This window comes from Motacilla alba, chromosome 1 (genome assembly GCF_015832195.1).
Source record: "Motacilla alba alba isolate MOTALB_02 chromosome 1, Motacilla_alba_V1.0_pri, whole genome shotgun sequence".
Lineage (NCBI taxonomy): Eukaryota > Metazoa > Chordata > Aves > Passeriformes > Motacillidae > Motacilla > Motacilla alba.
This window is the reverse complement of record NC_052016.1, coordinates 115,682,895-115,698,735: the sequence shown is the minus strand read 5'-3', so window position 1 is coordinate 115,698,735 and position 15,841 is coordinate 115,682,895. Positions and strand designations below refer to the sequence as shown.

At 36.1% G+C, this 15,841-nt stretch overlaps 1 protein-coding gene across 1 annotated transcript in view; it reads left to right on the top strand.

The window, feature by feature from the left end:
- CFAP47 (cilia and flagella associated protein 47) overlaps positions 1 to 15,841 on the top strand; it is a 258,402-nt gene that overhangs the window by 93,690 nt on the left and 148,871 nt on the right. Inside the window, exons 43-45 of the mRNA XM_038154900.1 lie at positions 4,206 to 4,308; positions 5,236 to 5,462; positions 11,642 to 11,822. Coding sequence (XP_038010828.1) covers positions 4,206 to 4,308; positions 5,236 to 5,462; positions 11,642 to 11,822 — 511 coding nt within the window. The remainder of the gene's footprint in view (positions 1 to 4,205; positions 4,309 to 5,235; positions 5,463 to 11,641; positions 11,823 to 15,841) is intronic.

The following is a 15,841-nucleotide window of genomic DNA, read 5'->3' as shown; positions in this document are numbered from 1 at the left end:
ACTTTTCACTTTAAAACCACTAAGTAATAAAAATCAGTACTGCAGGGAATGTTATTTTGATGGTTTTTCTTGGCATCTGAGCTTCAGAAAAGAAAAGAAAAGAAATTTAAATAATTTGTCTTGACGTGGGTGCAAGAATAATGCATAAGCAGGGAATGGATAAAGACTTTACTGTTCTGTACTTCTCCATGTATTCATCCCTGTATTTAGGGTGTGCTGTCAAAGTAGAATAATAATTTTCCTTGCTGTCTCTTTTTAAATTTATCTCTCAATCAGAGTTCCATTCAGAAAAGGCTGTACATGAATACCGACTCCAACAACCTTTCAGTGTCTCTTGACTCATGTAGCCTGGGTTTTCCCTACATACTTAATTGAAATTCAGTCAAATCACCAAGATCTGATTTTGCTTATATTTCAGAACTTCAAACCTTGCAATCCAGCTTTTTGAGGTTCCTGTAATCCTTTATCTCAGTGGTCAGAATCTTATTTCTGTGTGTTTAGTCCATTATTTCACCTCTTTAACCTGTCTGCTGTGTTTTGTCTCTGGCTGTGAATGTTTTGCAGAACCCGGTTGTTTCTATAATCTTCTTTTATGTGTGGCTGATCTCAGGGTTTGGATTCTGCTTCTCACTTTCCTAACAATGCCTCTGTGTTTCAGCTTCTCCCTCTGTCCAGTTATGTGCCTCTGCCTTTCTCTCTGCCGTGTTTTGATGATTTGTAACAATGCATCTAAAACCAAATTGCTTTTTTTGCTGCACATTCTCAGCTTCCTTATTTTTACCTTCTACTGAACATGGAACTTCTGCTGGTGTCTGGTGCTTGTGCGTTTGATGGGATTTTTATTGCTTAAACATGACTTTGGCTATGCCACATGGCCAGCTTGATTTTTTTATCTTGTTCATAAAGAAAAATAAGACTGATACAGTGATGCCCAAGTCTGTCTTTCTGACTCTGTTCAGTATTTGAAAATACTGGCTATTTTTAAAGAAAACAAACCATATGACTAGACATCTTTAAGAGTGTAAAGTTCTCTTGATTTTCTTGAAAATTAGCTGAGATAGAAGAGGGATTTCTGTTGAGTACACACTGAAATAGTGAGCTCACACCTTATTGGCAGCGGGGAATCACCTTCAAAGAGTCCCCATGTCAGAGGTTAGCAAACTTTGTGGATGGTTCAGTGGAAAATCAATCCAGTGCTCAGCATCATTCAAAGAGAGAAATTAAAAGGGAAGAAATACACCTCAACAGCTGTACATTCATAAGGGAATTTTAGGTCCAGTTTAATTCAGTGAAAAATCTAGATGCAGTCTCTAGACAAGGAAAAACTTGGCCTACTGTTCTCTGGGAGTAAATCTGAGAAGAATCTCCTTTATTATAACCTGTTATTATTTATACCTATGTAAATACATATATATATATATATATATATATATATATATATATATATACAGATATATATATGTATACACACTATTTATACCCTAATCTCCTTTATAGCCTGTTATTATTTAATACCCTTTAAATCACTGCTATTGACAATTTACCTGTTTGTTGTGTCTGTTAGAAGCAGAAGTTCACACCCTGGCTGAGAAGAGTAGGCTCATGCTACACAAGGAATAGAGCCTGAAAACTAAATAATACAGTGAAGAGAAGGGAAATTTAGACATGTTAAGGAAGGATTGTTAATCTAAGAGATGTGGTCAGAGCTGTAGGATGGTCATCTTTCAGGTGGAAAGGGAAAAGTACATTTCTGACAGTCCCAGTATTGCCTCCAGTGGGGATTTAGAAGTAAATTTAGACACACAGCTACTAGTCACTGTTCTTAACAAAGGCTTAGTTGACCTTTTCACAGCAGGAAGCATTAATGCCTCAGAGAAGCTGCTGCTAAGTCCTGTATGGTAGCTTTTTCTGGATCACCTGGTCCTTCCAGCTTAGCTGAGTAGGTGTGATGCATTTAAAGGCTCCTCAAAGTGCAAAATATTTGCACCTCAGGTTGGAAAAATTAGCTCCATCTACTTAATTGCATAATTTGTGAGGAATTGTATTAAATCTTGAGTCTGATTGGGAATCCTGTCCATTGCTTCAGCAGCTATATATTTGAAATAACAGCAAGAGGATACACTGATTCAAGGCTTCTGGCCTCAAGGATTTTCCTTATTTTGAAATAATCTTTATGTTAACTTTCCTAAGGTTTGAAGTGGCAGCACAAGCCATTTAGGACAATTCTCAAGGATTTGTTTCAGTATTTCATTGTTCTTTAAAAAAAATTGAAACAGAATTTGTTTTTGCTATCTGTTGCTCACTCTTACTGACTTTCACAGGCAGCTAGAAACTCCTAGTAGCCCTACGTTCTTTTGCAACATCAGATAGCAATGGGATTGGATAGAAAGTTCAGCAGCTCTTTTATTAACTGTTTTCATTAACAGTAAGCCCTGCACAGTGTGGATGCTGTCCTGTTTGCAGCTGATGGAAAATGGAAACATAAATCATTAGGACCATGGGCATCCAAGCTAAACTCTCCAAGTTCAGTGAAATACCCATTCTGTTCCAAAGCATCAGGAAAAAAGCTCAGTGGAAAGAAAACTGGCTTTGCATTCTGTGGTGATCAAACCCCCAGAATTCTTCAAAGCAAAGAGGAAATTGGGGGATTTGGTTCCTTCCTATAAGCATATTGATTTCAGCGAGGACAGGAAAAGGAGCTGATAGCAGAATGGCATCCCAGCAACCAGCACCTTCCTGAAATCAGCTGTGTGTGCTGTGAGATTGTTAAGGGCCCTTATGGAGCCAAATCACTGTGTCAAACAGGAATAATTCCTGTTTAAATTGGCTCCCAGGAGTGGCTGTTTGTGTGTGAGAATCCAATTTTGCTGGAGGTTTCTTTAATCCTTCTCAAGGAAGATTTGTGCGAGCTCTTGAATCAAGACAGGAAGAAAATACCATCAAAGTTGAATAGCTTTTCTTCTGCTGGGTCAGAAATATAATTGCAGTGTTTTCAGCCTTAACATAAATATCTGATGAAACTACAAATGAAGGCAGAGGAAAAACCAGGGTTTTCTTATGCTATTGAGCAGTATTAAAAGGAAAACATTGTGTTGGTTGGCAGATGCACTAAATTACAGAAATAAATTATTTCCTTCATATCTGGTATGAAGAATAAAAGACAAAATACATGATTTTAGGGCAGAGTTTTACAGAATATGGTGTATGGAAATAAAGAGAGACTGAATGTGCAAATTATATCAGTTGTTGCAGAGGCATTTAATTCTTTATCTTGCAATCAGCAGAAGATAAAATTGTCTGAAAAAAATTTGTGGTAAACACAACGAAATTATCAAAGCAATATATGCAGTATATATGTTAAATCTCCTGCCTAGTTCAGATAGGTGTATGGTACCTAGCTAAGATATCTTTTTAGTTTGGGCCATTCTGATTGTGGACTTAAATTTGAAGTACTTTCAGTGAGTTTTCTTTTCTTCAAAAATACTTTTCTGTCTTTTATTTGCACCTTATTTTTTTTTTTAGTCCATCTATAATTGAAAGTGTTATTTCTCTGCTAGTTAAGTTATCTTTTCCTCTATGAAAAATGAATTTCTTTCTTTGTTCTAGGTCATGTTTATATTTACTTTCAAGCATCTGTAGATTTTCCATTTTTTAATGAAGTAATTAAGATTTACTAACTTTATTTTTAAAGGAGAATTTGTACCTGACACTAACCTGCCTTGACTTCAATTTTTTCTTTTTTTTTGCTTTCTAGAGAAATGTTTCTGTCTCAAAACTATTTTAAACATTTTAAAAAAATTTGAAATGATGAAGAGCAATGAAGGTTGCTCATGAACATGTTTAATTATATGTAACTGTAGTACATATTTAGAATTCAAAATTTTGCTGTATGTATGGGTTAGGATACCCTTATACCTAATTAAATTATATGTGGAGTTTGAAAGGACTCTGATTTTTGAAACTTTTTGACTTTTCAGACTTAATATTATCAATTAAAGTTACTTTATTATCACAGCATGGCTTGAAACAATAATTTTCTTATATAGGCATAGTTTAAAAAACCAGTTCTCCTGAATATGTAAATTATTGCTCAGGTCAGACCTTAGGTGTTCCTGGGATATCTTTGCTGTTAGTTGTAATAGTTTGCCTTCTGTTCTGCATGAGTTGCACTCTGAGGTGTATGGATGTGTGTCCTTGTGTTTCAGATTGGAGAGTTTGTATACCTGATTGAGGGGGCAGGTGATTTACCTCTGACTTCAGAATTGCCTACCTTGGATAGTCCAAATGTTTTGCATGCTACCTCAGAAGGTACAGTGAATAGAAGGGAAAAGAGTAAAATACAGCAAATAATTTTTTTTAAATATTATTTTATTTCTATGGATGTTTCTTAAAAATTATTAAATATATGTAGTAAAAAAAAAGAGGATGTTTATAGTCAAGTGTAAAAATACGTTATAATGAATAATGAATATATACTATATTTCTTCTAATGTTTTCCAGTCCATTCACTTCATGGCATCAGCTGGTTGTTGGTGATCTTCATCTTGTATTTCTTTTAACATGGTCTACATGAGTTCTTTCTCGTAATTTTTCTTATTTTCTTCTTCTAAATATAGGTTGCTAACCATATGAACCAGGACAATCATCTTTATCTAGAATTTTTCTAGCTTTAAAACATGAGTTTGTGTGCACTGATATGATATTCCAATGCTTTTGTCTGTAAACAGTGAGGGATAAACTCCTGTCAGTCCTATTTCAGAAACAGTGTAGGACTTGAAACTTGAAATAATTGACAACTGCTACTTGAAATAATTTCTGGTGGTTTCTTTTAGAGGAGATGAAGCATCACCTAGAGGGGTAAAAGCATGGCTGTGTTGTGTAGGTAACAGAGAGACTTCGGGTAAACTTTTAATACTGTCATGATGGTAGTAACACTAAAGTCTAGGATTGTTTTATTAGCTAAGTTATTAGCTATTTCTTAGCCCTATTAGCTAAATTTTGGGTTGCATTTCAGTCTGCTAATTTTTACTTCCCTATTATGTTGAAAAATAAAATATTACAGGTAATAAATGTCATGTACTAGGTTAATAGAATGGAACTAAACTTTGAAGGAATTTTGTATTCTTATTTTCTTTGGAGATTGGAAATTTTAAATATTCTCTGCAGTTCCACCAGCTGATAAATGTGGTGTGTGGTTTTGCTTTACTCTTTTATTTCGTTGGGTTTCTTTAACAGATGGAAGCGCAGCACATCCAGTTTTATATTTGAAATGTGGGCTCGGTCAGACTCTGGAGGAGAAGCTGAGGATTCCGTTGATCAATGAGTCGAGGGAGAGGGCCCTGGCTCTGGCTGCCCAGCAGCAGATGTCAGCTGAGGAGTACGAAAGGAGGTTGATGACTGGCACTCTGCAGAGCAGCAGCGTGCGAGTTGCAACTGCGCTGTTGGGGCTGTCCAGAGTAGAGGTGAGAAACACAGTTACCTGGTGCTGCAATTAAATTTAGCTGTCCTTGATTTGTAGGGCTGAACTGTTTTTTATGTTTCAGGTGATGGTGTGAAGTTACATTTTTTTCACGCATTTGTAATCCGACAGTTACTGATCCCAGTTTCCCCTCAGACCCTGCGGTATTTGGCATGTTCATTCTGAAGCTACTTTGTCACCCCCTGCTATTATGCTGTCCTTCCTTTAAGAAAACTTGACTGCAGTTAAGAAAAGTACTAACAATTTACTTCACTCCAATGGGAAAAATACACTTCACAATTTACTTCACTTCAACGGGAAAAATACCTGTTGATTAAAAAAGCTTTCATATTCTATGTAATAGGTATCTGTAACCTTCATTATGCATATTTTTGTAAGAAATGGATTTTTTTCCCAAACCAAAAAACCTTGAGAATAAATGGAGGAGACTTTTCTTTGTCTTGCAATCAATGCAAAATGCTTTTGAAATGCCACAAGTTTTTCTAATAAGATATAGCTCCCCTCTTATGCATCATTCCAACCTATACATATTTTCCTAAGATTTCAACATCTAGAAACAAAAGTTCTCCCAAGGTAATCCATTAAACAATCAGTTATTACTTTTGAATAAATTTATAATGGTAATATTGCCAAATAAACAAGGCTTTTCCTCATGAAGAATTCAAGTATAGCCTTGTGAGGATGCTAGCCACACTCTGGGTTTTGATTTCCCTGGTGTCCTGATGGTGCCTGGCCTCAGACCAATTGCTGGGCAGCAGTGCTGTTCCAGCTTTCCAGGTAGACATTTCCCCAAGTATAGGGAAAGAACTTTCCCTTGTGATTTGATGCCGCAAAATTTATGCCTTTCGCTTGAAAAGTAATAGAAAACAAGTGAAACGAGGGAAAATTACATCCTAACTCTGATCTGTTGTGTGTTTGGAGCAGGACAGCAATTGTAATTGTGTCATCTAGACTCAAGTTGTCTCCTTTGGGGTTAATCCACTGCTGTGGTAACATTTTACTGAGTTTTCATAGTTCAAGTCCCTTAATATCACAGTAACTTAGCAAATGCTTGATGAAAAGTCTAACTGCTCTGGAGTTGTGGATGGGATCACGACTGAACATGATAGGAGCACTCCTTGCACCACTGGACATGCTAAAATGCCGTATGAATTCTAAAACCACGTGTATTGTGGGAGACTGGAGGATAATTAACTTAATTATCCTGTAAAACACATGATGGTGGATACTAGCACTGAATGAATTATCATGTGAGAAATGCAGTAATGGGCAGAAAGAAGTGTTTTGTTCCATGTGTACAAAGTCTTATACTTGCTTATGACAAATACAGGGAAGAAGTTCTGCTCCTGGCATAGAAAAGAGTTTGCACATTACAAACCTCAACATCCACTGTACAGGGTAAATCATGAAACATATTCCTAAAAACTTTTTGTAGTAAGTTCTTGCAAACTATCTGTTTAAAGGTGATAGCATAGAAATTCTGGTTGTATTAACAGGAGAAACCTTTTTTGAGGGGGGTTGGTGTTCTGCAGTGAAAATTGGAACTAAAGCATGGTTTTAGGTGGTCTGAATTCTCCCCCTCCCCCACAAAAAAAAAAAAAAAGAAAAAAAAAGGGCAAAAAGAAAAAAAGCCAATCTATTGTGCCCACAGTTCAATGAATTATTTAGGCTCACAAAATTTGGGGCAGATGTTATAGGTTAGAAATAAATCCAGAATCTTTGGAAATCTGTTGTTCTCTTTTGGATTTCTCTTCCACCTTTCTACTTGCTTCCTGCAGGTAGAATCATGTTAGACAATAGATGGACAGAAGGGAAAATACCCTTACATTAGTACTACTTGGTCCAGTTTTTACCTGTCTAATTGAAGAATAAATAACTAGCATGATTTCCAGTCTTTCTAAATTGTAAATTTTAGTCATGTTTACTTAAGTCACATAGAAAACAGTAGTAAAGGTGGGTTGTGTTTTTGGAGTCAAACTGGATGTGCATAATCAGTAACTAGAGGTGTAATTTTTTACTTGACCCATTTATACACAGTTAAAAGTCCTAGGTATTTTTTACTATGTTTTTACTGTTTCTTTTTGTTGCCATCTGGAGCAAACATGTATTTTGATTGTTTAAATTAATAGAATTGGGAACAAATAATGATATTTAATCTTTTTCCCATAAAACTGTGTTACTTTCTTACCTCCTGACTGTTTCTTTCTTTTAATTCCTCCTCAAACAATTTTGGGTGGTGGTAAAGATAACATAGGATAATATAGGAACTTTCAGACACTGTTAATGTTGGATTTGGCATTATAGTGAATAATTAACAAAAGCTGTTTTGTGAATAATTAGTAATGATGAATGAGAGAAAGCTGAAAGGAGGATGTTTAGGTGAACATAGATAACAAGGGAAGGAAGAGGGTATTGGAAAAAAGATAAGAGACTGTGGCAGAAGAACATGTTTAGAAAAATTGAAATTGCTAAATGTAGTAAAGAGAGGAAAGTGAAGAAAACAAAAGCAACAATGTGAGAATTCCTTTAGTTGGGACTGTGAGGGAGAGGATGCTGCAGTCAGTGAAGCGAGATTCAAAATAACATGCCTAGTTTTAGACCCAGTTGCCAGATACAGGACTTTTTCTTCATAGATCCAATAACCTCCTTGTATAACCAGACACAGTGACAGGAAAGGTCCTGTTGTACAAGAATCCCAGAGCTAAAGCTTTAACTTTCTGCTGTGTCCAGGTGTGCCCTCATTGTTAATCTGTAAAACTGTAAAATTTTTTAAAATTAAAATTAAACTGTAAAAAGTATTTACCTAGGCCCCGTTTTGCTTTGTTTTGAACATGTCTCATCTGAGTGTGGACACCACATTTGCCATATTCCAGACGTTAGGACACTGCATTCCCTGTCTATCCTGCTGTCCATGTCTGAGCACCATGGAGTGTTTTTGTCTTAGTGCCCCATGGTGGTGTTGGTGAGTTGGTGAGTTTTGATCAAGGAAAAGTGAGTGGAGACCTTGTGCACTCGGGGCTGTGGCTTCTGCTGCTCAGCTGGTGTGGCAAAGTCTTATCCTCCCCCTGTCCAGCTTGGATTTTCAGAGTTTGTGCTCTACATGGGCAACCAGGGCATAAAGAAGGATTTTTTGTGTTCTCCTGTATGATTATGGAAATTTGTAACCTCAGTGTAAAGAATCTGCTGGTTTAAAAAACTGGTCTGGGTTTTTTTTTGAGGAAGAATCATGGTGTCCTTGAGCAGAGAAGGCACTGGAAATAAAAAATTGCATTAGATATGTTTGAGTGGGGATGAGCTTTCCAGAAAAGGACCTGTGGTCAGATTTCCATTTGCTGAATTTACAAGTGAGACCAATGTCTTCTATATTACATCACTTATCTTTTGATATGGGATTAAGGGAGGTGGCAAACATGATTGATTGCAGGGGTTCTGAGAGACCGAGATAATAAATTTCTTTATTCATGAGAAACAGTTTTAGAAGGTAATTTCTGGAAGGAAGAAATGGTGCTAAATTAGGATTTGAAGAACAGTAATATGCAAGGATGGAGAGAAGTGCCTCAGAGCCCTTTAACAGAATCTGCCACCCTTCACACACAGAAAGTGCAGGTGGCACATCTAAGAAAATACCTTGGAAAATCAAAAAGTCCTTGAGACTTTCAAGATCAAGTTGAATTCTGAAGCTTTATATACCCTTCATTCATTTTTCAAAAAAATATTTTAAGAAAATAATTAATCCTGGGAACTAAATGCAAATACTGTTATCTGGTAATAAGAATTCTATACTTGGAATATTTTGAACCATCAGGTAGGTGATGTAAAAGTGCTTGGAATCTGTCTTTTTGCAGTAGAGAGGCCTTAGATCTGCATTGATCATGAGAGTTAAAAATACTTAATTCTATTTAACTCCCACTGCCCACAAAAATGTTAAAAATTGGAGCAGTTGCAACATTCATCTGAATTGTGTTGACATTTTCTCTTGGAAATGTTAACCTTTGAGGGAGCAAAGTTTAGTCTTGTGTATGGTTGCAGAATTTTCTTTTTCCACTAGTTCTCTCATTCAAAATGTTTTCATCCTTTACTTGTTTACAAGGTGCCAGGAAATATTTGAAATGTTCATAGATTATGTAATACTACCCAACTGGGTTTTTTTCCCAACCTGTATTTAAAAATGAGATAACATGCACAAGGATCTTAAAACAAAGTCTTTCAGTGAGTTTTTAAATAAGACATTTCTTCAAGATGGTTATAATTCAAATGTGCTCAGTGCTCCAGGAAAGGTCATCTTACAATTATATTTTCAATTAAAATTTAACAAAACTGTGTAATCATGTTGAATTTTTATTTCACTGTTGGAAAATAATCTAGTTATGAAAATCATTTGTAGGTATAAATTTATATTTGATTATGCAGAAGATAAAGTCAAATTTAAACTGGTAAATGTGTAATTCTTTTGGTTCAGAACCTCCCATTACAAGTTAGAATGATTTTTTTTTTTCCCCACTGCAAAGTGTTCTGGCATTTCATTCCTGTCAGAGAGAAGTGGAACTGGCAATTAATATGGCAATTAAATTATTTGTACTTACTGATTTTTTAATTAATTTTGTGTGTGTTTGAGAGGGAGTAATGTCAGAGTCCGGTCTTGTACGATAGAGTGAGTGAATAGTGAGCTCAGGTTTTCTGCTCACATAACAATTTTTCCTGTTCCTTCTGTAAATTATATTTGCACAAGGTTGTGCAAATACAGCAGTACAAGAACTATCTTAAGAATTTGGTTTGATGTGAATTTTTTAGTCAAATACATCTGTCCAGTTTCTCTTCATAGAACAAGAATTTAGAAGAATTATCTGTTTCTATATTTATTGTGCCAAAACCCCCGTAGTAACAGCTAAATCTTAACAGCTTCCCAAAGTCCGTATGTACATTTTGTTTAACACTTCATTGACACTATGGAAGGGTAGATTAATGATCAAAACAAATCAGTGTCAGAGTGTGGGTCTCCTTTCTAAAGCTAGCAAGGGAATGTGAGATTTTTATTAATACAGGGGGGAAAAAAGCAAACCAAAAAAACCCCACCACCAACCAAATGTAGAACCCAAGTCTAGTTGATTTAAACTGTAATTTGGGCATTTTACACCTAATGGCTGTCTTTAAGAACAATTGCTTTTCCTTTTAAATTGAGTTTTTGCATTCCCTCAATGGATTTGCATTCCTTGGCCTACTGAAATAGGTACTTTGATACCTGCAGTCCTGGCAGTGTTTTACAGCAAAAGACTTTGAGAATAAACCAATTTCCTTAGCAAAACACGAATATTTCCATATTTATCTCTGCCCTAGATCTGCTTCAAGATAATTCACAGCAGTCATTAATTCAAAGCCTTGTCTGTAAAAGAGACATTACTCGGGTTAACATTTGTTCAGCTCACAATTGCTCTTGAGCATTGCAATTGTAGTGTGTTATGGGATTGAAAATGGCAATTTTGAGCAAGTAGTGTATTAAATAATTGTAGTATGTTTGTAATGTTATCCTCCAGGAGTCAAATTAAGTTCATTAAGAGGTTCAGATGCCTGTATTGAGCTTGCCTTAATATTCTGTGCTAATCCTTTACTAATACGTTTCATGCTGTTGATTAGCAATGGTTTTTACCAAGAGGAGGAGCTAACTTGTCTCTAGAATTGATTCTAAATGCCCTAACTTCTAAAATAAATTTTCAGCATTAAAATATCAGTTAGCTAATAGTTAGCCCTTGCCAAAAAGCAAAATAATTTTTCTTTTTCATGCTTCTTATTGCACAGAAACTTTATGGAGTAGGAGAAGAAGCATCTTTCTACCACTGATACAAAATGTTTTTGTTTTTAGGGTTTTTTTTTATTCCTTTTCTTGCCTTTCCTGCATATGCATGAAGGCTAGAAGAGATTATTTCTGGGTAGGCTATGGTTTTACTGTAAAATTCAAAATGCATTATTCTTAAACAAATGTTTCAGACGCATAAAGTCTAAAAATATCTTACAAGTCAGTTTTTATTTGGAAGGATCACTCAAAGTTGCTATATCAGTTTCTTAATTACCAATTCAGTTTTAGAATTAAGCCTGTACAGGTTTGCATTTCTCAGCCTGAAGATTTTCTGTCTTGCTCAGCTGTATGCATTGTTGTTTCACTTGCAGAGACGTGCGCTTCTGAAGCCTCGCAGGCCCTCCTCCGAGCTGATGTACGTGGAGTACACTGTAGAAGTGAGCAAAAAATACGGCTTTGAAGTTCCTAAAAAGTTCTCTATTCCAGTGTTGCCTTCAGCCAGAGTTAATTTGGACACTTCATCAGCCAAGGGCCCAGCATCTCAGAAAACAGGTAATGGTCTTAATGGTGTTGAGTTGGACTGTATTCTTTTCCCAAGATAATCTATATTTTTAAGGTTTTCCTGAGTAGGTCCAGAAAATAATCTTTCTTTCCTTTCTACTATTGATCAAATTTGCCTTTCTTGTCACTACTCAGGTTCTAAACATTAGCTGAAACCAGTGCTTTCCACTTGCCATTGGTGTATTGGTTTTCTCAAAGGCACGCAAGCACAGGAGGCTTGCTCTGAAAGACAAATTAATTTGGTCTGTTTATCTGACAAATGCTGAATTTGTGCTCCCTTCCACTTCACATCCAGCACTGATCTGTGTTCAAACTGTTCCATTCATATCACATCTCTTTTCTTGTCTGCCCTCCTCAGTCAGCCAAAGGGAGATTTCAGCTAATGGTATCCCTTGTCAGTGAACAGTTCTGCATTACTTTTCAGAGTGATCTTGCCATCTTTGGTCAGGCTGTTGTCTCTAATTTTTCTAGTATCTTTAATTTTATACAGAAATCTTGTTGGTTTTTTAAAAATGCTTTATTTAAACCTGTAAAGCACTCTAGGTTTCATTTCTTAAAGATAACTCACAAACAACCTCAGCCATTGAGAGAGCTGCAGTCTGGAGAAAAGGAATCTCGGGGGGAACTTCATGAAAATTTGTAGAAACTTGAATTATACACAGTCCATATCTAGTTTGGTTTCACTAGTTCTTAATCAATGGAGTCTTGCGTATTTTTGCAGTTCACTTTTCCAAGTGTCACTGGAATCAGTTGTGCTTTCATGGTCTTGTTTTGACACTCAATGTACATCTTGGGTTTTTTATTCTATTCTGGAATAATATAAAGAATCCCTTTTTTTTCTGAGGAGTCTTTATTGCAGGTACTTTAATTGAATTGGCATTTAACAGCTATAAAGCATCTTAGGGTGTGTTTTTTGGAAGATGGCAGCAATAGTTATGGCAGTATTAGAGGCAGGACTGGTGAGGGGCTACAGGATGAGCAGTCAGTAGAAGCTGTAGAATAGATGGGACACTGGCAGGATATTTAAATCCTAGTTGAAACTCTTTCCTTGTCACATTAATCACAACGTGTTTGTGTCATAATTACTGTAGAGGTGAACTAAAAATAGTTAATAGCTTTGTTGAGTGTTTTAGGAGAGTCTTTGTATTACACTGCAGAGGAGCAGAATAACAGCTGGGGAAAGAGAGCCAGCTCTGCACACACAGATCTGATGTCCTGACAGGATCTCCATCATGGTCTCGCAACAAAAGTTCTTAACTGACCAGCTGAGAAATCACTGTTCCTTAGCAACTGCTCAAATTATTTTAAAAGTTGAAATGTGAATGAATATAACTGAAAAATTTAGAATATTAATTGCATTGCATTCACTACAAAAATGTAGTGAATAAACAACAGTATAGTAAAGAGTGTAGTAAATGGACAACTTTTATAATTTATACTATAATAAATTCTATACTATAATAAATTATAGTAAGGAAGTAGTTCTTTTACTCGTAGTTCATGCTGCTTCTTTATTCATCAAAGGATATTAAACAAATACTTGAAGGAGCAGAGTGATCAATGTAGTCAGAAATTAGATCATACTGCAGTGTACACAATCTTTTGATATATATTTTTCTTTCTATGATGGGTTACATGAGGAAGTAGAAATGTCAAGATGATGCAGAAATGAGTGGAGCTTTTGTAGTGAATTCAGAGAGGTGGTGAGGTATGGTGGCGTTCACAGGGGTCCCAGGATGAGGGAAGAGACAAGAATGTTGACTCTGTGTTTCAGAAGGCTGGCTTTATTATTTTATGATATATATTACATTAAAACTGTACTGAAAGAATAGAAGAAAGGATTTCATCAGAAGGCTTGCAAGCAAAGAGAAAGAATAGAATGATAATAAAAGCTCGTGATTAACCAGAGAGTCTGAGTCAGCTGCATCCTCGATTGGTTATTAAGTAAGAACACCTCCCATGGACCAATCAACAGTGCACCTGCTGCATTCCACAGCAGCAGGGAGTTATTGCTTGCATTTCCTTCCTGAGGCTGCTCAGCTTCTCTGGAGAAGAAAATCCTTACAAAGGATTTTCATACAAATGTCGTGGTGACAGTGAGGTAAAGAACATCCAGACAGGGAAGCTGAGATAACCAGCTGAATAGCATGAAAATAAATATGTGTTCAGTAGGAAGACAGTGCCACCTGATTCAATGTACTCATTACACTAATGAGGAGACACAGGAGGATTTACAGGCTTTTAGAAAACCTAATATTGTGAAAGAAGTCTCCACTTGGTGGACCTGGGTAAACCATTGGTCTCATCTGAAAATGTTGACATCATTGTCTGAGAAAGCAGCAGTATTTTAGCCATGGTGGTGACTTTCCTTAGGGTGGGAGTAGCTGGTTCTCTGAAGAAATGACAGTGCTTATATTTATGAAGATAAACAGAGGTGGAAGCAATCTGACTAAAATCAATCTTTGGATCAGAATTTCTTAGATTGCAGTAGCAGAAAGTGTGCAACCAGTGTTTTTTGAACTCTGCCCACAGGGAATTTGAAGGTAAAAAAATCAATGCCACTCAAAACATTTTCTTGTAAAATAGATCTTTTTAAATGACCTTAATACATTTTTGACACTATTTACAGATCAAATAAATAAAAAGAGTACAATATGCTTACCTTACTTTAAGTATGATATCTTGATCAAAACCCATACTGCATACTTGCATAGATCTAAAAGAATGCATTTACAAGATTGAAAACCTTTAGCAAATGTTAATTCATCACTGGAGAGTCATCAGAAGGGGACTCCTTAGGAACCAGTACTTATTGCACAGTGTTAACTAATTTCACTAATTGGAAAGATTATACAAAGACTTTGTTGAGTTAGGAATGGCACAGATTTTGTGAAAGAAGTTAGTTGGACCTCTTGCATAGTTACAAGCCATGAACGTTAGTGCAAGCAAACATGTAATTATATATTTGGAGCAAAGTCCACATGCTAAACAATTTGGTATGGTTTAACCACACCATGGTGGTTGTTCATCTTGGTCTCAAATGGGATCTTTAAGAGCTTTAGTTTCCCTCTATCATCAGACACAACCTGAGAAATAATTCAATTCCCATATATAGCTCAGGAGAAAGGTATTTGACAGTAAAACTGCAATGCTCTACAAACCAAAGAATGGTAGATTGAACATTCAGGAAGTCATGTTAGGCATAATTGAAATATGTTGCCTTTTCCTTAGAAGAATGCTGTGAAGGAATGAAAAGGATAAAATGTCAAGTGGGATTAAAATAATGGCTCCAAATTTTAGCAACAGAGAAGTAGCATCCAAAACCAGCTCCATGCTTCACCAAGCTAACAAGTTCCTCCTAAAGGTGAAAGCTCAAGAGACTTTGAATAGACAGGTTTTATGGCTCAGAGTTGTAACTTCAGTTGTAACTTTACTTGCCAGTGTCGCTGACTTTGTAATGCATATATCTGTTTATAATCTCTATAATTATTTAAGATTTCCTGCCATGCAGTCTTTTTTTACAAAACTGTATCTGTGTAAGTGGGCATGCTCTTCCTGCAGGTAAGGACCATGTTTGGTAAGTCAGAGCTATTATATTATTTCTGAATAGCTTTTGTAAGTGTTTTTTCTGCTGAATATTTGCTGGTCCTGTCCAGCAGCACAACACCCTCTGTGGTTAGGAAAGAAGAAAATATCTGTGGATTTTCAAGCAGAACTGTGAAAGCCAGTGCAAAGGTCAGTGCTGTTTGTCTTTTCAGCAAATAATCAGCTCAAAATCAGCTGCAGCTAAGTTTTAACTAAGCAGAACAACTTCTTAGGCAGTTTGGTTTCTTTGAAAAACATGGTTTTTATGTTAAATAATGTTACTAATCAAAGCTGAAATAGCATAGGTAGAAAGGGGAGGAAGGGCTTTGTTTTGCAGTGATGTCTCCCAAAATGTTTGAGAAATCTGCAAAGCAGCAGAGTACCTCTCACAGTGTGAACTAAAGCTGTCAGCCTGACTTCCCACT